Source organism: Oryctolagus cuniculus, chromosome 1 (genome assembly GCF_051225735.1).
Source record: "Oryctolagus cuniculus isolate XC-2025 breed Fujian yellow rabbit chromosome 1, ASM5122573v1, whole genome shotgun sequence".
In the NCBI taxonomy this organism is placed as follows: domain Eukaryota; kingdom Metazoa; phylum Chordata; class Mammalia; order Lagomorpha; family Leporidae; genus Oryctolagus; species Oryctolagus cuniculus.
Window position 1 is genome coordinate 207726358 of NC_142867.1, and position 25007 is coordinate 207751364.

Below are 25007 nucleotides of genomic sequence, written 5' to 3' on the forward strand. Positions count from 1 at the left end.
ACATGAGGATAACAATACTGTGTCAGCTAATGCTAATACAAAAATGACATATAACAACCACAAAATCTTATTTGGTGTACAAGAAATAGCTATTTAACTCACACTTCTGTGGCTAGCTGGAATTGGAAGGTTAGAGGAGAAGCAGCTGGAAACAGCTCCTCTAGGATGGTTTTTTTCTTTCCATCATCCTGGCACTGGGACCACAAGGCCGGCCTACAGGAACAAGCAAGCCCCGCCTACAGGAACAAACAAGCCCAACCACACCAGCACCTTTCAAACCTTAGATTGTACCACACCTGCTTAAATTCTCTTGGCTAAAGTCATTCACAGGACCCAGCCCCGAGTCGACAGATAAACTTCACCCCTTCAGACAGTGGATGAAGAGTGGAAAATTTTCAACAACAACACAGATTTTAGGAAAAATAAATAAATTAGTTAATACACTTAAAATCTGCAGTGCCAAAGAAGTACTCAATCATTTAATATCATGATTGTTTATTACTATCACATGAATCTCGACTGCCACATAATCTATATAACAAGCTAAACTTGGTTGCTATTGAAGAACCTTAAAAATCAAACCAAGATGGAGTGACTTAAGCTAACACTATTAAAAAGAAGAAGTCACCTTTGCGCCAAATAAAATTAAAGTTTAAAAATTATAGCCCTAAACTTTTTCCCCAAAGCTAACATTAGGTGCAGCTATAAAAATAAGGGACCCTATGCTTAGCTAGCTGCAACACTTGTGCCTGGCTGTGCTAAGACCTAACCCAGTTTGTATACCTCCTAGTACTCAAATAACGGTGTGGGAAGCGGGACGCTGCTCTCCCTCCAGGGGAAGGAAGAGAGCCAGAAGCTGTCCCCCTCAGGGTGAACAAGATGAAACTGACAGAGGAAGGAACTGCTGAAGAAGTAAACAACAAAATGGCAACGAGGTGCGTGCCTCCCATGTGACCCTGCAGCTGATTGGATAGAAGACGCAGGCCCTTCACATGAACAACTCGCGGATTGGACTGCTGTGTGCATGCCTCCCATGTGATCCCGTAGCTGATTGGATAGAGGACGCATGCCCTTCACATGATCAGCTCACGGATCGGATTGCTGTGTGCATGGACACTATAGTGCTTCTGATTGGTCGATGCGGGTATATAAACCGTGTGGCTCTGTGCTGGGGGCGCTCTCTGGACTCCAGAGTTCAGGAGGCCCGTCTGCGCAGACGCTGAATAAATCCTCTTGCTTTGGCATCAGCTGGTCTGGACTCTGAGTCTTTGGGGCGTGCCTCTCGATGTGTTAGCATCCTCACTCAGAGGGTCTAACACTATGAATTCAGTTGCTATATAACAGAGACAAATGAGCCCCCAGTAGTTGTCAGAAAGGTTTCTAAAGGATTGGACTTTTGGTCTTGAAAGGGGTCTAGGGAATAAGGTAACATAGTTTTAACTTATCCCCTATCTGGTCAGAAGCCCGAGGGGCAGCCAGCTGGGAACCGCAAGTCTTCGGGGTCCACTGCAATGGAAAGCCCCAGGCTTCTTCAGCTACTTCCAGAGCTCCAGTGTCCAGGAATCCACAACCTTCACGAGCCAACTCAACTGGCTGTGGAGCTCTCGGCCAAAGGCACCAGAGCTTCTGCCAAAGAACAAGGGTACCTGGGCCACGTCTGCGTCCGCAGGACAGTCTTGCAGGATTGGTCACTAAAGACAGTGTGTAGCTGCCCCGGGGCCTTCACCTTGCTGGAGAAGGTGCCAGACAGAGTCTCCCAGCAGGTCCGCAGGATAAACTGCCTGCTGCAAGCCGGTGCACAGCTCTTCCTGGTCACCTCAGTAGAGAGCGGAAATCCCGAAAAGCGGAACCCACGACTAAAGTGCAGGCTGACCTAACCGAGACCAGAATGATTCTGCTCAACGCCAAGCGAGGCCTGGGAGAGCCAGGCGAGAGGCTCTTGGGCTTGGCGGACTGCTGGGAACGCCATCGCAGGCCTCCTCACAGCTTCCCGTAAGTGAGACGCTGCCCGCCCGCGAGGCCCCTGCTGGGTCTGCAGCCCCGGAAAAGATGTCCTCGAGGAAGCCCCGGCACCAGGCAGCCTGGCGGTTCTCATTCTGGAGTTCCCGGTGAGAACCGCGGGGTAGTAGAAGGCTAGTGAACGTTCACATTGAAGAGAATTTGAGGCCGCCAGTTGTGTATTTTGGGGCAAGTGAAACCGTAAACAGCGGCTCCTGTAGATGCTAAAGGTCTGGTTCTCGACTACCCGCAGAAGCACTGGGAGGGAGTTGAAAGCCAATTTTTCTTCAAAAAATGAAGTTTTTTTGGAACTATGCAGATTCAAGGGCAGATACTAGGCAAGAAAAAAGAAAAGTGGCCACAGAAATGACAAGATTGTTGCAAGTACTCCTCTCTGTAGCTGTGATACATCAGTTTGTATTAGGTCTATGGGTTCGAACAGCGTATCCCTGTGTTTAGAATTCCACCTGCGTTCATTATGTGGTGGCTGTGGCGGCAAAATCTCTGTAGAATTGGTAAAGCAGGATCATAAGTTAGACGTGAGGTAATTACACTTCACACAGCTTTTACTTTGACGAAGTTCTTACACTAATTAGCAATGCAGCTGATACTACAGCCTAAATACTCTGCCTCTTAAACCAATGTTCGCTTCAACGCAGAACAACCTAGATCTGGCTCAGAGTGAAATAAAGTGTATCCAGAGACTTTTCTGATTAACGAAGTCGCCACACAGTTTTATCAGTCCTCCTGACCAATCTGAAATGCATAATTGCAAGTGTTTACTGGAGTTGATTTTGGAGGTAGACAAAGCAAGGCAAGATTAAAACATAAGTGGTTTAATTTTCTGGGTAATGTAGTCCAAAAGATAAGGTAAAAATTATGCTTCTGCTGAGTTGTGTCTGTAGATAATTAACACAGCATAGTTATTTATAGTTTGAGTTGTATAGTTATTCATTCACAGAAAACCTAGACTAAAATTTCACTTGGTCTCACATAATTATAGTAAAAACCCTCACAGTATTAAGTAATTGATCTTTCCTTTGTTCTTTAACTAATGGCAGCCTCATTTAATAGCAAAATCCATTAAGTTAATTACATATTGGATCTACTTGCTGCTCAATTAGGGTACACATAAACATGCAATTTGATAATTTAACTTCACATTATAAATATTAATCAAACAAAATATTCAACTTAATTTATAAATAGAAGATTAAGTACCTTTTGAAGGGAGACATTGATACAATGTGTGACTTCTAGAAGACTAAATAATAATTATATATTTAACACTACATGTTTGCCTCACAAATAATCAAAATACATATTTTAATATCACAACCTTTTCATTACTGCTGTTTTTCCAAGTTCAGAAATATGCTACCGTTGTCTGTTATATCTGTCATTAACCCTCTAGAGTCTCAAACCCTACATATGTTGGTCAATATATCCTGTCATCCTGGAAGAGTTTTGCTAATGCCTGACCTCTCTTCTGTCCTCTTATAGGTGATATATTTGAGCCAACATTATTTATTGTTAGGAAAATTGCAGAAGCGTAGAATAGAATGGGTTCTCTGTTTCAAATATTTCTCTATTCCATCCCACCTTCACTGCTGCCATGATTTATTTTCAATCAAAATTAAGTGGGTTGTCAAAAATTAGAAGACTATTCCCTTTTTTTTTTTTAAGATTTATTTATTTATTTGAAAGTCAGAGTTACACAGAGGAGAGGCAGAGAGAGAGAGAGGTCTTCCATCCACTGGTTAACTCCCCAATTGGCCGCAACAGCCGGAGCTGTGCTGTTCCGAAGCCAGGAGCCAGGAGCTTCTTTCTGGTCTCCCACATGAATGTAAGGGTCCAAGGACTTGGGCCATCCTCTACTGGTTTCCCAGGCCATAGCAGAGCGCTGGATCAGAAGTGGAGCAGCCAGGTCTCAAACCAGCGCTTCAGGCAGGGGTGTTAACCTGCTGCACCACAGCACTGGCCCCTAGAAGGCTATTGCTAAAACAATAGCATCACACCTATAGCCTTAGCATTGAGGGAAAGCATAGAATCATATGTGTATCTATAGAAGGCATATGGTTCAAAATATGCAACAAAGGAAATATTGGAGTGCTTATGGAAAAAATGGGATGATTTCACTCTTCTCTGATGTCTCTTCATAGCTTAGAAATTAAGGCAGATCCTTAATGTGATATAAAATCTTCAAAACCACACTAGCTCTCCAACCCATTCCTTCCCACAGGAATTCTTTGTTCTAACCATGTACTTATCATTTATGCCTTACATAAATCATTCATGGAACTCTCTCTTCCTACCTAAGAAAACTTCTGCATTTTCTAAGTTTCATTCCTAAATCCATGACTTTTGAGGGCCCTTTTTCAAGTCTGTAAAGCAAAGCCAGCTCACTTATATGTATTCACTTTGTAAATTTATCTACTTTACAACCTATAGCTATCCTGTTGTTGAAAGGTATGTCTCTAAAATGTTGAGTTTTTGTTCTTGATTCTTGAACTCCTGACAGAATTCAGCACACAATGTTTGTTGAATTAGTAAATACTTAACATGTTTGAGAATAGGACATCAACTAGCAAAAAACTATTGGATCTTATCAAAGCTCTAAAATTTGAGGTGTTGTCACTGTTTCTCTTTCAGGCTCATATGTGTGGAATAAAAATTACATCAGGGATAATTACATGATAATCAGTAGTACTGTACCCTATGACTTCTCATGACCAGAATAGGATTGTTAATAATGAAAGTTAAATACATAGACTCCTATACCACTTTGACAGTTTCTTCTTATGTGACCTTGTAAAGTTATTTAACTTTTCAATCACATCCTTAGAGAAGGAAGAGGGTGATAAAGCTGGCTCTAACTCACAGACTTCTGTAACAGATTGTTGTTAACCACAGGGTAGGTCTGAGTCACTAATGAAGACTTATAGCTCTCATCCCTTTGCTAATATCTTTCATTTCCTTCCTACCCACATGAGTTGTTCACATTAAACATAGTTAACATCCACACTCTTAAAGCAGAAATTGTGTAGAGGGATTTAAAATGCATATATCAAAATAAGAGTTATGGTCTCTGCTATTACTAACACTACCCCGTCTGGGAATTCTCACCTGCAATGCTCCAAACGCCTGAGAATTTCTTTAATGCAGAAATAAGTGAATGTGATAGCTTGCGGGAAAGGTTTATTCTATCCTACTCCAATAATAATTATTATTATGAATGATACTACCCCTAATACATGTGTACCTGTAATAGTGTACTACAGCCAGATAGTTACTAGCTTAAGAAAACCAATTGTTAAGTATTTAGAAATTTTACTAGCCAGTTGTTAAAATATTGGCACTTGAAATCAATCATGGTGTTTATATTTGAACCAGAGAAATCAGCAATGTTACAAATCATGCATCTTTTGAGCACTAGTTTATCAACCTGCAATTACTTAAATATATATTGCATAAATATGACAAAAATAATGTCATAATATTAACTTTACCAATATATATCACTGTGTATTAACCAAAACAACATCTGGATAGCATTTCTCTATGTTGATTTCTTCCATTACAGTTGTTGTGATAATGAGATGGCCTAAATTGTGTAAAAAAAATCATAAACTCTAAATTGTGATATCATTTACTATTCTGATATTATTAATTCCAAACAGCACATGACTATCATATTAAAAACCCATTATAATCTTTAAAAATTGATTAAAATCTCTTAGTGTAGAGCTCCAAACAGAATTTGTGTTACGTTACTCCTAAGGTTATATTGATTAATGTGCCCACTTTCTTTGTTTAGATAAGGAAATTGACAATTGATGGAGACAAGATCCAGGCTCTTTGACCAACAGCAAAATTCATTAATTCCTACACATTATACCTTTTCAAATGTTAGCTTATCTTGGTCATGATTTTTATGTAGACCTTAGAATTTAGTTTAAATAGTCTTCTCTCAGTAACTCACACACAAAATAATATTAATTTTCTTGGATAGCTGTGCATATAATGATCTCTCTAACTAGAAAGTGTGCTATTCATTGACCCATTCAGGCAAGGTTGCCCCATTCCTATCTCTTACAAAGGCCTAGAATGCCTTGAACTCATCAGTATTGAATGCATCATATATTAAATTTCATTTATGTACATGTTTCTTTGTCATTTTTTGGATACCATTAATGTTTTGGAATGAATAAAGGATAGTACATTTGTGTAAGATCACATATCCTCTTTAAAATTATGCTGATACCTTACTTTTTGAATATTTATGTAAATATTTTAAAGGTAATTATCTTTCAGAGCAAGTATGTTGAATAAATCAAATTTGATGAAAACTGGAGCTCATATTTTACTAAACCAGAAAATTGCAATTTTAAAGAACACAATAAAACCACTCATGAAATCATTAAAGTTTTTACTCAGTTGTAAAACATGATAGTCTGTGTCAGAACAATTACCATTTGCTAATCTCTAGAACACAATGGATTCATCAGGAACCTTGACACTGTGCCTAAAAGTAATAGGACCATCAGATAGTTTTATCATTACCCTTGATTTGATGGAGGGTGGTGCAAATGAAGCCAGTATTAGCAATTGGATTCCTGTATGGTCCAAATAGTTTACTGGAACTGTAGTGGGATTTGTGTACCGAGGCAAGACACCAAGGCCTTTTAACAGGAAGTAGTCTTTTATTATTTATGCCGGCATATGGCCCAGGTAGAATTTCTTATCCAAAAGCCTGAGCCCTGAACAAAGAGGGATATATGGTTTTAGCTTCTTTGTCTCCCTTAAATGGCTACATGCATACATTTGATTGGGTATTCTAATGTTACATGAAGGCTGCAGGAATTGATATACTGTGCATGTGTAGGTAGTTATTGTATGTTGTCTGGTAAAGATTAATGCTCTGTACTTGCACACCGAACCTGAAATGGTTACATATAAGCTAAGATAATAGCTACAGTTGAAGGATTCATAGGCAAGTAGATAATGGCCACATTCCATTTCCAGAATAAGTTTATTTTTTTTTTGTCTGACCTTATGGAGGCCCCTACCCCAACTTTAATAATTAAAAAATAAAGACCTCCACCACAAAACAATTTGCTAGAGGCAAGATCCCAGGCCTTCTGTGGAGTATTTACTAGCTAGATTATATAGTCAAAAAAAAAAAAAAAAAGACCCCTCAGTTAATTATAAACTTTCATTCCCCTTTTTGATTACTCATAACATTCTCCTATATCACCTTTTCCTTGCTAATAATCACAATTCAGTCAGTAAGCAGTTACTCAAGGGCACTGAATGGGCCCTTGACCTCTATCTTTGTACCATCGTAAGATTGGTATCTTTGAGTTGGTGTCAGCTGTCCATCCCATGTGCATTCCTGAAAATCCTAGGTGCATTTGCTTTCCTGACAGTCTCCCAGAGGTTTTGGCTAAAGACATCCTGCATCCCTGTATCAGAACATTGCAGCATGGTTTGTAATGCCTTGATTAATCCCCTTGAAGACTCCATTGTGAGAACAACTTTTAGAATTACAACCTCATGCTCTTCTGAATTGACAAAAGAAAGCACTCCAACACAATATAGTGAAGTGAAAAGTGCACTCATTTAGGGAATCTAGGGTTTTCATAACTGTGATTAAAACTGGAGAGGAAGCACTCCATGAATTATGTCTTTGGTTGAATTCTTACAATGGTATTTCTAAGTATTGCAAAATAATCAATTCCTCTATTCTATCTGCAACTAAACTCAGGGACCTGAAACAATCCTAAATTTATTCTATGTATATTTTTGTTGTTATGTTGACTTTGAGGATATGTGTAAGTTCCATGAGGACAAGCACTTTGTCTGTTTTGCTCATATTCTATGCCTAATTCCTAGAATAAAACCTGTAGTGTAGTCTGTACTCAGTAGTATTTCTAAATGAACAAATAGAAGAAACTCAAAGAATATACACAAAATAATAGCTAAAGTCCAGGGAAACCTTACATTGTATGAGACCATGTTCTCCATGTTTTACATTTATCTGCTCTTTAATCTTCAAAATAACAATAAGCAGGGGTACTGCTATGGACCACTGTTCTATTTTTTTAAAAAAAGTTTTTGAGATTAAAAACTTTTCCCTAGGTTTTGTATTCCTTTTTGTGAAATTTTTCTCAAGATTTTGTCCATTAATAAATTTATGTATATTTACCAAGTTGTAAGAACTTTGAAATGTTGAAATGTCTGCTATATATGCTTCAACTGTTTTCAATTTTTGTGTAGATTGAGTTAATATCACACTTGGAAAGGATGAAATGTTTTAAAATTTACCTAGTATTGTTCTGTTTACTTTCTTGTTTGTTTTGTTTGTTTGTTTTTTTGGACAGGCAGAGTTAGATAGTGAGAGAAAGGTCTTCCCTTCTGTTGGTTCACCCCCCAAATGGCTGCTACAGCCAGCACACTGTGCTGATCCGAGGCTAAGAGCCAGGTGCTTCCTCCTGGTCTCACATGCGGGTGCTTGGGCCATCCTCCACTGCCTTCCCGGACCACAGCAGAGAGCTGGACTGGAAGAGGAGCAACTGGGACAGAATCTGGCGCCCCAACCGGGACTAGAACCTGGGGTGCCAGTGCTGCAGGTGGAGGATTAGCCTAGTGAGTCGCGGCGCCGGCCATTTGTTTTGTTTTCTTGTCTGGTTGCATATGGTATATTATACTAGGATTAGATTCTTTTTCAATAACATTTTCTTCCAGAAATGGTTTCATTTTTCACATTTAAAACTTTAATTTATCTGGCATTTACTATTATGTATGATGTGCAGTATGAGTCTAATGATACTATTCTCTGCAAATGACTAGCCATTTGTCCCCAGAGCGTTCATTAAGACATCCATCATTTTCTCCCATCTGATATAAAATATCACCTTTATCATAAACTAAGTTTATTATATTCGTGGGTAATTTTTGAATTTTCTGTCTTGTTCCATTGATCTGCCTTTTTATTCCTGTGCAGGAAACTACCAGGTGTTCTTTGGTTTATGTTTCTCTCAATGTCAGTGTCAAGAGTGGCACACCTCTTTAAAAAAAATAGTTCATATTGGCTTCAGATACAGACAGATGAAAACAGGGATAAAGGAATTCAACTTACACACAGTCTTCTAACGTTGCATGGTCCAATATGGTAGCCACTATCCACATGTGGCTCCTTTGGTTTAAATTTATTAATTAAGGCCGGTGCCACGGCTCACTAGGCTAATCCTCCACCTAGCGGCGCCGGCATACCGGGTTCTAGTCCCGGTCGGGGTGCCAGATTCTGTCCTAGTTGCCCCTCTTCCAGTCCAGTTCTCTGCTGTGGCCTGGGAGTGCAGTGGAGGATGGCCCAAGTGCTTGGGCCCTGCACCCCATGGGAGACCAGGATAAGTACCTGGCTCCTGCCATCGGATCAGTGCAGTGTGCCGGCCACAGCGTGCCGGCCACAGCGTGCCGGCCGCGGTGGCTATTGGAGGGTGAACCAACAGCAAAGGAAGACCTTTCTCTGTCTCTCTCTCTCACTGTCCACTCTGCCTGTCAAAAAAAAAAATTTATTAATTAAAATGAAATGGGATGACAATTCGATCCTCTGTCATAATAGCACATTTTATTTGTTTTTTATTTTTATTTAATTTTATTTTAATTTTTAATTTTAATTTTTAATTTTATTTAATTTGTTTGAAAGCCAGAGAGACAGAGGGAAAGGCAGAGAGAGATTGCCCATTCACTGGTCACTCCTCAGATACTTAAAACAGCTATGTTTGGACCAGTCGGAAGCCAGTAACCAAAAATTCAGTTTGAGTCTTCCGTGTAGGTGGAAGAGACTGAATTACTTGAGCCATTGCCTGCTGCCTCCCAGGGAGCAGGGAGCCACAAATGAGAACAGAGGGAGCATCCCAAATGGTGTCTTACCCACTAGGCCATAGGCTGCCTCAGATAATAGGACATTTTAAATGCCCAGTGAGGATTCAGGACATATTACCCACAAATATGACATCTTAGCATTTAAGAAAATAGCAGGACAATGCCAGTATAGAACTTTCCATGATTGCCAGATGTTTTATTGGTCAGTGTTGCTCAATATAAACCATATCCAGGCACAAATAACCAGACTAATATTAGGCTGCACCAGACCATGCACATGTCCCTGTCCTCCATTGAACCTGCTTGTTCACATGTCTGTCTTCCTCACTAGAATATGACCTTGCCAGTCATGGCCATGTGTGAGTCATCATTATAAATCTATCTGTGGTGCTACATCTTAAAAGATATTTAGTAAATATTGATTTAGAGAAATGTTTGCAGGAAGATTGGCAATAAAATATGATTAAGAGGGAATAAATAGGAAGGAAATGAGTGAGTCCTTTGTTACCTCATCATCCTCTTGATCTCCTTTCTACCAATTCAAGGAGTATCAAATGACTTTGAAATGCCTCTAAGGTGGGAAAATAATCAATCTGTTTAAAAATGTTAGTAGATTTTAAGAACATTCCTGCATTTCACTTAAATTCTTCATTCTAATTCAGAGCAGGGAAAGGTCATTTCCTCTGACTTAGTACTTCTAACTTCATTATGATGAAAGCACCAATCTTTGTGTCCCATGCGAAATAAGGACAAAAAAAGCATTAGGTGCATGATTACATATCAATTATTCTTTATGATCTATGTAATCAAATACCATCTGGCAGTTTAGAAAAAAATCAACCAAAGTGGTGAAAGTTGAATGACAGAGTCAAAGAAATTCTTATCCATCCTTCAGCATGGTCAAGCCCTCTGGGGCACTACATTTCACCTGTGAAACACCAGGTGGTTTTTAAAAGAAGGCTGACTGACCTTGATTCATGGACACACTAGCAAATCATTTTCACCTGTGAGTTAAATCCTGTCCTGTAAAGATCAAAAATAATAAAAGGCAAAGGGACGTTTTGCAACAGCTAAATTCATCCTGATAACTATGTGCTACTCTTAATTAAAACACTCTAAAAATTATACAATGAAATACCCCAGTGGCAAAAAAGAGTAAAAATACGGCCGCAGTAAATCTGAAGATATATCTGAAACCTGCTGACCATATTTATGCTTTGTTTTTGAAAAAATCACAGAAACTTGCCTTTAACTTCATATTATATTTCTTTTGTTTTATTGCCAAAGTAGCATTTTAAATTATTTACAAGCAGGGCAAAATGACTTACTTGTCTTGGTTAATATAACAAGAACATTGTGTGCAGTCTCCTCAATTTTTAGGAAATTGTGCTGAATTGAAGGTAGCTGACATTCTATATCAGATTTAACATGAACACAATTTATATCTTCTACTTGGGCATCATTTTGTATTTTGCTATCTCAGACAAACAAATATGTGGATATAAACAGGATCATTCTAAAAGTTGATTTAAACCATAAATGAATAATCAATACAGAAAACTCTCAAAGTACTGTATGTAATATGTTAAATATAATACTGAAATGTAGTGTGTTAAATTGCTTTTAAGTTATTAGTGGAAATATTGGCATTTGCCTGAACTTCTTTAGAGATCAAATTGCTGGTGCCATATGATGAGCTGATAGGATCTCTGATCCACTGTTGCCTGGATTTTGTAAGGATGTTTGAACCACAAAGGAAAACTATAAACTATATATGACTGTGTATATGTGTGTGTGTGTGTGTGCATGTGTATCATTTACACAGTAAAACACTGGTTATCTACAAAAAAAACAATTCAACTTACTTGTGTTTACTGTGTTACTAACTGACAGAAAAAAAATCTACCATTTCAAGGGGAAGAACTGTGAACCAAAAGTAAAGATGATTGATGATGATATCCTTTTTAACCTGGTTAATGAGTTGAATTACTAGTGACAAATATCCACTAAGAACAAATCTCTTCTTCTAATTCTAAAATTTTATTTTCAATTTTTAGAATAGTTTCTGGCACATAATAGGACCCAATAAGTACTTTAAATATATCAGTGAAAGAGGTCTTGGTATGTATAATAATAAATGTACAGTTCATACTTTAAATCATTTATTGTAATTAGCCTCAACAAATATCTGCTAATGTTAATGAAGACTCAGAGTTGGACCATAGTGAAAGCAGTAATGTAGATTTTATTCAGCAACTTTTGCATTAGATGAAAAGAGTCTTCAGAATAGAACTGGATTTAATTCCAAAACCAACAAGGATACGTGCAGATTTATAGCCAAAGAGTGAGAATGGGGGTGTGGGTGTCATGTCAGTGGTTGGAAAATCGCTAAAGTAGAAGCATCAGGACTAAGAATGAGATTCTGGCTAAAACACCCAAAATTAATTCTTTCTTCTGTATCTTTTAATCACCTGAATTCAGAAACAGTTAAAGGCCTCCTTGGGAAGAGCATGACTAAGGGTTGGTCAAGGAGAGACACTTTGTCACTAAATAAGGCAGCACTGGGAATGATGAAGTATTGACTATATGTTTTTTTGTTTGTTTGTTTTTTTTTTTTTTTTTTTTACAGGCAGAGTGGACAGTGAGAGAGAGAGAGACAGAGAGAAAGGTCTTCCTTTGCCATTGGTTCACCCTCCAATGACCGCCGCGGCCAGCGCACCGTTCTGATCCGATGGCAGAAGCCAGGTACTTCTCCTGGTCTCCCATGGGGTGCAGGGCCCAAGCACTTGGGCCAACCTCCACTGCACTCCCAGGCCACAGCAGAGAGCTGGCCTGGAAGAGGGGCAACTGGGACAGAATCCGGTGCCCCGACCGGGACTAGAACCCCGTGTGCCGGCGCCACAAGGCGGAGGATTAGCCTAGTGAGCCGCGGTGCCGGCCTGTATGTTGGTTTTTACCATCAACTATGAAGCACTTTATTTGTCCTGGACAGACAATGAGAGTTTTAACTATTTCACTCATGACTTGTCCATCCCTAAAGTCATGAAATTTGGACGGATTTAGCATAAGCTTTCAAAATCCTTTCCCATCTTATTATACTGTGTCCTAATAGATGTCTATTCATAAGTTAACCATCTCATTAAATGCACTACAAACAAGAGAACAAATTCCTTCAAGTATGTGAGGGATTTTATTTGAGCTGACATTCCAGAAATTGGGCTTCTCAAGGGTAGGGGCAAACTATATAAATGTTTCCTATCTTGTTTTTTCCTAAAGTGATATTGTATACCCACCACCTCAGTGCATACTTTTTATTTGTTTATCATCAGTTCTTTGGAAATTAGCATTAAAAATGTACAAATAAATGAACACTATGTGATCCAAAGAATCATCTTAATATGAGTGTTGCAGACTGCATGTTTGTGCCCAACACAACTTGCAGGTTGAAACCCTTTTTTCCCAAGTGATGGTATTTGGAGATAGGGTTTTTGGGAGGTAGAGTTCTCTCTCCATATCCATGGAGGATTGATTACAGACCCTGCACTTACCAAAACCATGGATGCTCAAGTCGTCTCATATATATAATAGTATATGTACAGAGCCTACACATATCTTGTTGTGCATTTTAAAATCTCTTCATTACTTAGAATACCTAATACAATGAAAATGCTATGTAATTGTACTGTTTCATTTAGGGAATGATGACAATAAATGAAAAATATGTATGTGTTCTGTACAGATGCAATTTGTTTCAAATATTTTCAGCCCCTAGTTAGTTGAATCTGTGGATGTAGATCCTGTAAGTATAAAAAGCTAATTGTAATTAGTTCAAGAGGGTAGAGCTGTTGTGTTGATATTCTTGAAGGTATAGGAACAGACAAGAAAACTTGTTTCTAATTCTGTTCCCTGCCATGTGTGTCCATAATAGGATGCTTTGCAGTTCAGGAAAATAGCATTCACCAAGGGCAGAAAATAGCCTGTACTTTGATCTTAGTCTTCCCAGACTCAGATATTCTCAGCTTACAGAAATAAATGGTGCCAATCTATGGTAATTTGTTATAGAACCTGCATCAATTAAGACAAGGAGTACTCAACAAGTTGTTCATGTTGTTCCTGTTAGTTTCATTTAAAATAAAGAATATTATTTTTCCCCTTTTTGAATCAGGAAAAAATAGGAATTTATCAAATTCCCACATTTCTATATATTTAACTCCATAAAACAAATCTGAAAGTGAACTTGAAAGAAGTGTTTTTAAAATGTCATTTGCTTCGGCCGGAGCCGCGGCTCACTAGGCTAATCTTCCGCCTTGTGGCGCCGGCACACCGGGTTCTAGTCCCGGTCGGGGCACCGGATTCTGTCCCGGTTGCCCCTCTTCCAGGCCAGCTCTCTGCTGTGGCCAGGGAGTGCAGTGGAGGATGGCCCAAGTGCTTGGGCCCTGCACCCCATGGGAGACCAGGAGAAGTACCTGGCTCCTGCCTTCGGATCAGTGCGTTGGGCTGGCCGCAGCACGCTGGCCGCGGCGGCCATTGGAAGGTGAACCAACAGCAAAGGAAGACCTTTCTCTCTGTCTCTCTCTCTCACTGTCCACTCTGTCTGTCAAAAAAAAAAAAAAAAAAAGTCATTTGCTTCTTTATTTTGCCTATGCTACTCCTCACATAGATTTCTGGTTTTGAAAAATTATAAAAATTCCACTTTTTTTCATTGAATTTTATATAACTTTTTAAAAGATTTATTTATTTATTTGAAGGGTGGAGTTACAGAAAGAAAGAGGGCTTCCATCCTCTGGGTTCATGCCCCAAAAGACTGCAGTGGCCAGAGCTGGGCCATTCCAAACCAAGAGCCAAGAGAGCTTCTTTGGGGTCTCCCATATGATGCAGTTGCCCAAGTACTTGTGCCATTTTCCCTTCTTTTCTAGGAGCATTAGCGGGGAGCTGTATTGGAAGTAGAGCAGCTAGGACTTGAACCAGCACCTTTGCCTGCTACACCACAGTGCCAGCCCCTCCTATTACTGTTTTTCAAAGGTTACTGTAAGAATCATTTTCCGGGGCTGGTGCTATGGCTTAGTGGGTAAAGATGCCACCTGCAGTGACTGCATCCTGTATGGGCACCAGTTTGAGTCCCAACTGATTCACTTCAGATCCAGCTCTCTGCTGCAGCCTTGGGAAACAGTAGAGTATGGGCCAAATCCTTGGATCCCTGCACCCAAGTGGGAGACCCAGAGGAGGCTCCTGGCTCCTGGCTCCTGACTCCTGGCTTTGGATAGGTACAGCTCTGGCTTTTGCAGCCATCTGGGGAGTGAACCAGCAGATGGAAGATTTTCCCTCTCTCTCTCTCTCTCTCTCTCTCTCTCTCTCTCTTTCTCTCCCTCCCTCCCCCGCATCTGTCTCTGTCTTTGTCTCTCTGTGACTCTGCCTTTCAAATAAATAAATCTTTTAAAAAATTTATTTTCCATACATTGCTGTTCAAAAATTTCTGTAAAACTCGTGTCTAATGAGTTTAAGATACACACACACATTGAAAATAAACAATTTTTACATCCTTCTTACTACTTTCCCTGCTAGCTACCAGATCACTATTTTTCACTGGATTGACTACTTTTACATTCATCACTGACTATGCAAGTGGAGAGGTTAAAGAAAAATGTCCTTTCTACTACATATCTGAATTGTTCAGTTTTCTTCATTATGTTTTCAATCAGTGAGGAAACCCATTCTATAAAGTCTCTTAAGGTAACTTCTGTTATGGTAATAATTAAATGTAATTTTCCTCTTTCTAAAGTAAATAAAGTAGGTTTCATTTAATATGCTCCCCTCTGAGATAATCTCCCTGGATGATGTAGATTCACCTGAAATATTAGTGTATGGAGTTTTAATGATGCTTCTGGTCATTGGTCAAGACTGAAAACCCAAGACAAAGGAGAGAATAAAATCTTGATCATTTACTTAGACAGTGGTTCTTGACACTCCAGGAATATGTGGAAACTGACATATGGAAAGCATAAGGTTTCCAATGGAATATGGCATTTACCAAAACTATCCAAAGAACAATCATTCTTTGAGTGGATTCCAGTAGCTCAAATGTTAGTAGAAGGCACTGTGGACCATTTCCTATTCCATGAGTTTGCCCTAGAAAAAGAGCCAGAATCCTTTCTTTGATGAGCCTAAATGAGTGAAGATACTGTTCTGTTGAAGAATGGGAATACTTTCATCAACCAGTTTGCTATACCACAATAATGCACTAGTTCATTCAAAGCATAGTACTAAATTCCACTCAGGATTTTATCAGGCTAATGGAGTATATGTGTATAAGACCCAAATACCACAGTGTAAGTATTTTAATGGTCTATTGCTGTATGACAACCCACCTTTTTAAGTAGAAGTTCCAAACAACTCTATATTTACTCATGATTGAATAATTATAACTCAGCAGGCTACTTCTTCTGAAGGCAGTAGTGACTCATATGTGTACATGCACTCTTGAGTCAGCAGACTGCTGTAGCTGTTGGATTTCCCTTCCCTTTCTAAACTTTTCTCCAATCAACTGGTCTCTCTAGCAAGAAGGAAGGATTTCATATACAGAGGCAGGTTCTCAAGGCTATAAAAGTAAAAACTATAAGGCATTTTTAAGATAGTCTTAGAAATGATACATGTCACATCTGTGATATTTTTTGGATGAAGCAGACCAAAAATAAAGCCCATATTTCAGGGAAGATGATGAATACCAAGAACTGTGACTTCTATGGTACTACCATAGAAACAAAATGACATCATGTATAACTCAAAGGTAAAGCTTCGTTGCAATATAGTAACACTTCTTGAGTAATTACCCCAGTAATTGCTTGTTTTTAATTACTTGTTTAGTAATTGCCCTAAACAACCTATTTTCCCAGAGGACTGCTACCAACAAAATTTGGTTTTATTTATAACTGTAAGAGTATTCAACTATAAAAATAATAATGATAAATAATAACAATAGACACTAAAATAACAAACACCACAAATAGAATGTTTTATGGAAAACTCTAACCCAAAAAGGAATTGCACACTTATTTTTTTTTTAAAATTGTACACATTTGCAAGAGATTTTTGAACTAATTTCTGGAAATCAGTTTTATTTTCATATAAATGAAATCAAAAAACAAAATCAAAAATAATAACTCAACCTATTTTTCTAAAAGCCAACTGTGTTGTCACCGGGGCCTAGGAACAATTGTATTGCAAATGTTGTTTGGTTGACTAGTACTAACTGAGATAGCTGGTGACATTAACATGTTCTTACTGAAATACAGCACTGTATTTATATAAACAAAGACTGTAATAGCATGAATTATTTGATAATGTTAGCCAAATTTCCAATAACCACACATGAATTAATCTTTTTCCTACTTTCGAAGAGTCCATGATTCTTCATGAGATCAGCCTGTATGATTATAATTTTGCTCAAATTTTTAAAAACATGAAATCTCTAACACCATTTGATAAATTTGACTCCCAAGAAATTATAAAACACTAAGCTGATGCTTTCACATGCTCCATAGCTCACCAATAATTAGGAGAGATTCCCTCAGGTTGAAATTTAGTTCTGAGGCTTTTCCCCACAAATCTGCAAGAAAATGTGGGAAAACATAATCTTTACTAATAAATTATATAAGTTCTGCCTTAACCTTCCTTTCATCTGCTTTTCCTATACCATATATGTCTGTATTTATATGGTTTTTGCAGATTATTTTAAGTACTACATGAACATATGATTTAAGCTATTTTAGTCCTTTAAATCAAATATAATTATATAATACAATGATAGCTAAAGTCTAATGTGCTGTTAAGGAGCAGATGAGGAGCATTTCTCTCATAAGAAATATAATTTTGAAATTTAGGAGCCAGACCTCCACTTAAATTTGATAGAATTTTTGATTTAAACATGCAATAATTAACCAGTAATACAGCAATGCAATGGATTGTTTGAGAAAAGCAAATTAAATGTAGTTTGTCCTGTGCCCTCCTGGAAGTTACAAATCTGCAAAGTCCTAGCAAAGACTTTCTTGCAAAATATAATTTACAGATCCAAGTATATATTGTGCCTTATGTAACATGAATGTTAGGGTAATTGACATTAAGTGCATATTTCCTCAGATTTTAACAAGGCTCACTCCTCACTTCTCCATGTTTTTGCTTAAACAGCCCCCTCTTAAAGAATTTCACTAATGGTTACCCATTATCTGCTCCTGGCACTTTATCATTTTATCATTTTTGACAAGCATTAGTGCTTACATAGTTTCCATGGCCTACCATAATCAACTACTAAAAATTGGGTTGCTTAAAACAATACAGTTCCTGTTTTGTAGTTCCAGGAGCTAAAAGTGCAAACTCAAAGTGGATGGAGTTAGTTCCTTCTGAGTTCTGAGAGAGAATCTTTCATGATTTTCTTAACTTTTGGTGACAATTACCAATCTGTGACACTCCTTGCGTGGTAGATACATGACTCCAATTTCTATTTCCATTTTTTACAGTCATGTTCTTCCTGCATGTCCCTGTGTGCAAATACCCCTCTTCTTCTAAGGACATCAGTTGTAGTGGATGAAGACCTACCTTATTGATCTCATGTTAGCTTCATTATATCTTAAAAACTGAAGTTTTAAATAAGGTCACATTCACAGTGGCTAAAGGTTTCAACAAACCTTTAAGGAGTACCCAATTCAATTCAAAACAGTGATTTTTCACAAAAGGTTTCAGTTCTCCTCATTTTCACTATATAGAAACATGTACATAGTCCTTGTGTTGAGTACAGGGAATGAGACATGAACTTCTTGCCAGTGTGTTATGGAACTGATTTATTTTCATATGGGTCAGAATATTTAATTGACTTCCAAAGACCTTTCTAGAATTCCTTTCCCCTGAGTATTGTACTCAGGGGAATGTTTGAAGTGATGGCTGCTTAGTCAATCTGTTTTCCTGAATGATTACAGAGAGAGGCCACCTAGTTACACATGAGGACCAGATAGTATGAGAAAAAAATAATAACATGGGATTGTTTCAGTATGATTTCTGAATTGGTTTGTTACTAGTTTTATTCAGATGGATCTACCTGCTTCACTTTTCTTAACTCCTATTGAAGTAGGCAGGCATACAGGTTAAAACTTAATACATTATCCCTCTTAGTGTTTTTTTTGTTTATTTGTTCTACTTAATACTTTTGGTTGAATACTGTAATCAATACACAGTTATTCTCAAGTGTTGAAACTTAACTGAAAAGTGATCACTGTTAAAATAAAGAGTGGGAGTAAGAGAGGGAAGAGATGTGCAATTCGGGACATGCTCAAGCTTACTTACCTCAAACGGTAGAGTTAGAAACATACCAGGGGATTCCAATTCAATCCCATCAAGGTGGCATGTACCAATGCCATCTCACTAGTCCCAGTGACCAATTTCTGTTCACAATTGATCATAATGATAGGACTAGGAGTCAAAAGGATCACATAAACAAGAATAGTGTCTGCAAATACTAGCTGATAGAATCAAAAAGGGAGAGAATGATCCAACATGGGAAGTGAGATACACAGCAGACCCATAGAATGGCAGATGCCCTAAACAGCACTCTGGCCTCAGAATCAGCCCTTAAGGCACATGGATCTGGCTGAAAAGCCCATGAGAGTATTACAGGCATGGAAAGCCAAACACTCTGTCAAAAAAAAAAAAAAAAAAAAAACAAAAACAAAAAACACAACCCTACATGAAAGATCTCCGTGAGTAAGATCCCAGTGGAAAGAACAGGTCATCAAAGAAGGAGGTACCTTTCTCTGAAGGGAGGAGAGAACTTCCACTTTGACTACGACCTTGTCTAAATATGATCAGAGTTGGTGAACTCAAAAGGCTTCCATAGCCTTGGCGACTCATGACAAGAGCCTAGGGTGATTACTGATGCCATAAACAAGAGTGTCAATTTGTTAAGTCAACAACAGGAGTCACTGTGCACTTACTCCTCATGTAGGATCTCTGTCCTTAATGTGCTATACATTGTGATTTAATGCTATAACTAGTACTCAAACAGTATATTTCACTTTGTGTTTCTATGTGGGTGCAAACTGTTAATCTTTACTTAATGTATGCTAAACTGATCTTCTGTATATAAAGAGAGAAAATGAATCTTGATGTGAATGGAAGGGGGGAGGGAGAGGGAAAGGGGAGGGTTGCGGGTGGGAGGGAAGTTATGGGGGGGGGGGAAGCCATTGTAATCCATAAGCTGTACTTTGGAAATTTATATTCATTAAATAAAAGTTAAAAAAAAAAAGAACAGAAAGTAAGTTGCCCTAAATAAAGGTCAAAATCTGGAAAAAAAAAAAAAAAAGATTTGTGTGCTGGAAAACCATGCCTTCGCCACGCCCCAGTGTGACTTCACACCCTACCTGATACCTTCGCCATGCCTCTTTGTGACCTTACACTCTACCTGATACCCCACCACGCCCCATGTGACATCAGGCTCTACCTGACCATACCTGAGTGCCCACCTGGCCACAAGCCATTCCCCTGTGGAAAATATATAAAAAGGCAGGGAGTGTCACAAAAGCTCTCTCAGCCTCTGCGGTGCTGCCGGTGATAAGCGATGGACAGCAGCTCGAGGTGCTTGCTGCACGTGGCTTTGGCCTGTTCTCCGAGTAGTTTGGACGCTACTCCAGCTCCCAGACTTTCCCCTCTCTCCTACCTGAACTAAAGCCTTCACTTTCCTAGATACGTCTTGCACTAAATAAAAGCTTAAAACGTACCATGCTGCCTCATTTATCTGTGCCGGTATTTAGAATTCTTCTCTAAATATTAGGCAAGAACCCTCTCTCGGGCTTATTAATATCAGAGATTTGGTAGTAAGCCCGTGTTGAAATCGTAAGGCACCCCAAATTCTGGTAGCGCATGTGGCACCCCGGATAGCATTTCTAGGGAACATTAAGGGGCCACATTTTAGTGTGAATTTTAGGGGGTCTTCTCCAATTTCATAATATAGAAGTCCATAAATGCCTTCCTTTATTATCTTTATTATCTGATTTCTCCATCTTTCATTGCATCTAATCTCAGTGTAACAAAGAATATATCTGTTATTTCCTATATTATTCTAGTGTTTAAAAGTCCTAGTAATATGCTGGCGCCACGGCTCACTAGGCTAATCCTCCACCTGAGGCGCCTACACCCCGGGGACTAGTCCTGGTTGGGGCGTCGGATTCTGTCCCAGGTGCACCTCTTCCAGGCCAGCTCTCTGCTGTGGCCTGGGAGTACAGTGGAGGATGGCCCAAGTCCTTGGGCCCTGCACTTGCATGGGAGACCAGGAGGAAACACCTGGTTCCTGGCTTCGGATCAGCGCAGCACGCCGACCATGGTGACTATTTGGGGGGTGAACCAACGGAAAAAGGAAGACCTTTCTCTCTCTCTCTCTCTCTCTCTCACCGTCTAACTCTGCCTGTCTCAAAAAAAAAAAAAAGTCCTAGTAATAGGTAATCAATTAAAATTTGATGGATGTTTTAGGTAGGAAGTCAGATATGAGCTTATGTGTGTGTGACAAAGGCCTAAAGAAAAGACATCTATGTCCAGCATGTGCATCTGCATCTCAAAGTCATCCTGATAACGTTTCAGGGGCAGCCCAGTATTTGCATCCTGCCCTGCCCCCTCCTACCCAATAACTTGCCAGGTGGAGGTCCCAGCCCCTTCTGCCTGACAATCTTCCACAATCTTCCAGATGCAGCCCAGTATCTGCATTTCAAATACCAGCTAGGCTTCATCCTGTCTGATACCTTCAGGTGAAAACTCAGATAGGAGCTTCTTAATATTTACATCCATAAAATCCTTTGTTTCAGGAGGAGATGTGTGAAGACAAAGACCCATCTCCTTAACCCCCTCCCCCCGGCCGGCCTCAACCAGACTGTGCACTCAGCCCTCTGCCTCTCTGCTGAGGTGCCCAGGTGTAATCTCTCCACTCAACCATGTAACTCTGCTCTCCCCAAGTCTGAGCAACTGGGCATTCTCTCAGGTTCTGTCTGGAGAGGTGCCCATCCATTCTTACGATGTCCCTACCCTAATAAACCTTGCTATTTTACTTTCCACTACTCTGTATGACACCTGAATTCTTTCTTGTGCAAAGACAAGAACCCTGCCCTTTACCGGTAACAGATGTATTAATGAACAGATGAAAGAATGAGTAGATGTACTATTGTTAGCATTCAGTTCTTTGAGTTTCATTTTAGTTTTTAATTATTTATGATTAAATTTTAATTTCTCAAAAAACAGAAACTTGGTTTTGTCTTGGAGAGTACATGGATTGGGGAGAAAGTAAGAATTAAATTCTGGCTCTATTACTTAAATATTATGTGAATTTGGGTAAGGTATCGATTCATTCTAAACCATGTTCCTCATTAGTGACATTAGGCTCACAAAATTGTTGATCATTCAAGAATTGACTAAAATAAGTATTCAATAAATTATATTCTGTTTTTTATATTTCATTATGTTTCTCTTTACTTCAAAATACTTACATTTATGAACAGCTCATAAAATAAAAAAGTATTTATATCTTTGTTGTAATTATTAATAAGAAATAATACTAGTTCAAAATTCCTGTAGATCATACCTTGAAACTCGTAATTTCATAAATTATAATTCTCATATAAATTGTAATTCAATAAAAATGAATTATTTTATATATTGTAACTGAAGAGTCTGATAAATACTCATCATACATATGTTTTCCTTTGTATTTAGACTTCAGGAATGAGTTTCTAAGTACATTGTGGCATGTTTAATTATTTCAAAAAGACAACAGACTAAAGGCAAATGGGTGATTTCCTGAGTCATTTCAAAAATTCATTACATGATATGAATCTTTTAGCTATAAAAGATGATACAGAAGGGGGCAAAAGTACGTAACCTTAAAAATAGGAATTACTCATTTTTCAATGAAATTTTTATCCTTCTATGTTTAGTACATGGAAAGAAAGGTTGCTAGGCATTCAATTCCTAAAACTGAAAAGAGCAACTTCCTATGAATTCAGATTCCAAAGGAAAATATACAGGGATAGGACTCTGAGAAAATACATAAATGTTATCACCACTAAAAATAAATAAATGAGATTTAATTTATTACTACAGATTTTACTAAAAATTGTATGTGGACTCCACACCATAGTGAGCTAGGCCAGATTGCAGTGTCATTTTTCATTCTCTGTGCTAACACCTTTATTAGAAGCTTAATGCACAGACACCTTAAAATCGTCACTAGAGCTGCACTGTTATGCCTAGACTTCTTTCAGATGTTCAGGAATGCCACAGAACAAATTCAAGATAAATATTTCCAAAAGACAGAGACCTGTTTACTCTAAAATAGATTTGGCCCAAGTATGGAACCACAAAAATAAACAGAGTGTATTTGTTTTCCATTACTGCTATATCAAGTGACTACAAACTTAGTAGCTTAAAATGACACAAAGTTATTATCACCTAGTTCTGTAAGGGAGAAGCCCACATGGGTTCTGATGATTCCTGATTTGGGCTCTTAGGGCTGCCCTTTATGTGTGACTTAGCTTGGGCTCTTATCAGGAGGCTCTAAAAAGAACATACTTCCAATATAGTCACACTATAGATGGAATTCAGTTCTTTGTAGTACCCTGTACCCTTTCTGGGTTCAGCCTAGAACCCCTCCAAAATCTTTAAGGAAATTACATTTCTCAACATGTTCCTTGCTCCATCTTCACACTGAAAAATACACGCCAAGTCTTTCTCACAATTCAGTTTCTCTGACTTTTCTTTATGTTACATCTATTTGGACTCTAACCTAAGTGGATTTTTGCTCTTTAAGGGCTCATGTTATTACATTGGGCCCAAATAGAATAATCAAGAACAATTTTCTTATTTTTAGGTTTATAACTTTAATTGCATCTGCAAATTCTCTTTTGCCAAATAATGTAACATTCACAGGTTCAGGGGATTGTGACAAGGGCATCTTTAGGGAGGCCCTTATTTAGCCTGTAACACAGAGGTTAAAAGTAATACAATGTGAACCTGAACTATTTTGCCAGATTAATATCACTCTATTCTAGAACACTGAATGAAATATTACTTTGGCATTAATTAGTAGCAGCCTCCCTTATCTTAAAAATGGAACTTAGAGTGCACTTAAGTTTGCCAAAGTGTCAACTTTGGGAAATGTAAGGCATAGAAACACAGTGACAGATTTCATAAATAAAACAGTGTAACTCCCATTAATACATAGCACTTTTGAGTAATGAATTAATGATGGACAATCCAATGAGATTGCAAACACACATAGCAGCCAAATAAATTTGCCATTTCTTTCATTGTGTCTTTATGGATTTGGGTAATAGATCCATTATCAAAAGATTTCAACATTTTTCTTAGTGATATTTAAAAGATAGTACTCGGGCCAGCGCCACAGCTCACTAGGCTAATCCTCCACCTTGCAGCGCCGGCACACCAGGTTCTAGTCCCGGTCGGGGCGCCGGATTCTGTCCCGGTTGCCCCTCTTCCAGGCCAGCTCTCTGCTGTGGCCAGGGAGTGCTGTGGAGGATGGCCCAGGTCCTTGGGCCCTGCACCCCATGGGAGACCAGGAGAAGTACCTGGCTCCTGCCATCGGATCAGCGTGGTGCGCTGGCCACAGCGCGCCAGACGTGGCGGCCATTGGAGGGTGAACCAATGGCAAAAGGAAGACCTTTCTCTCTGTCTCTCTCTCGCACTGTCCACTCTGCCTGTCAAAAAAAAAATCACATATCCACTAAGACCATTTAATTTGTTCAATATGTGCAACATTTACTCTGTGCCAAGCTCTGGATATAGAATTTTTTTTTTTTTTTTTTTTTTGACAAGCAGAGTGGACAGTGAGAGACACACAGAGGGAAAGAGGGAAAGGTCTTCCTTTACCTTTGGTTCACCCTCCAATGGCCTCTGCAGCCGGCGCGCCACACTGATCCAAAGCCAGGAGCAAGGTGCTTCTCCTGGTCTCCCATATGGGTGCTTGGGCCGTCCTCTGCTGCACTCCCGGGCCACAGCAGAGAGCTGGCCTGGAAGAGGGGCAACCGGGACAGAATCCGGCGCCCCAACCGGGACTAGAACCCGGCATGCCGGCACCGCAG

At 39.0% G+C, this 25007-nt stretch overlaps 1 protein-coding gene across 8 annotated transcripts in view; it reads left to right on the forward strand.

Annotated features, from left to right (window-relative positions):
- The first annotated feature begins 665 nt into the window (after positions 1-665).
- LOC149128838 (synaptobrevin homolog YKT6-like) overlaps positions 666-25007 on the forward strand; it is a 145175-nt gene continuing 120833 nt past the window's right edge. For all 8 annotated transcript variants that reach the window (XM_089318808.1, XM_089318812.1, XM_089318830.1 and 5 more), the window contains exon 1: positions 666-2108. In XM_089318808.1, coding sequence (XP_089174934.1) covers positions 1512-1877 — 366 coding nt within the window. In that variant the 5' untranslated portion in view covers positions 666-1511 and the 3' untranslated portion in view covers positions 1878-2108. The remainder of the gene's footprint in view (positions 2109-25007) is intronic.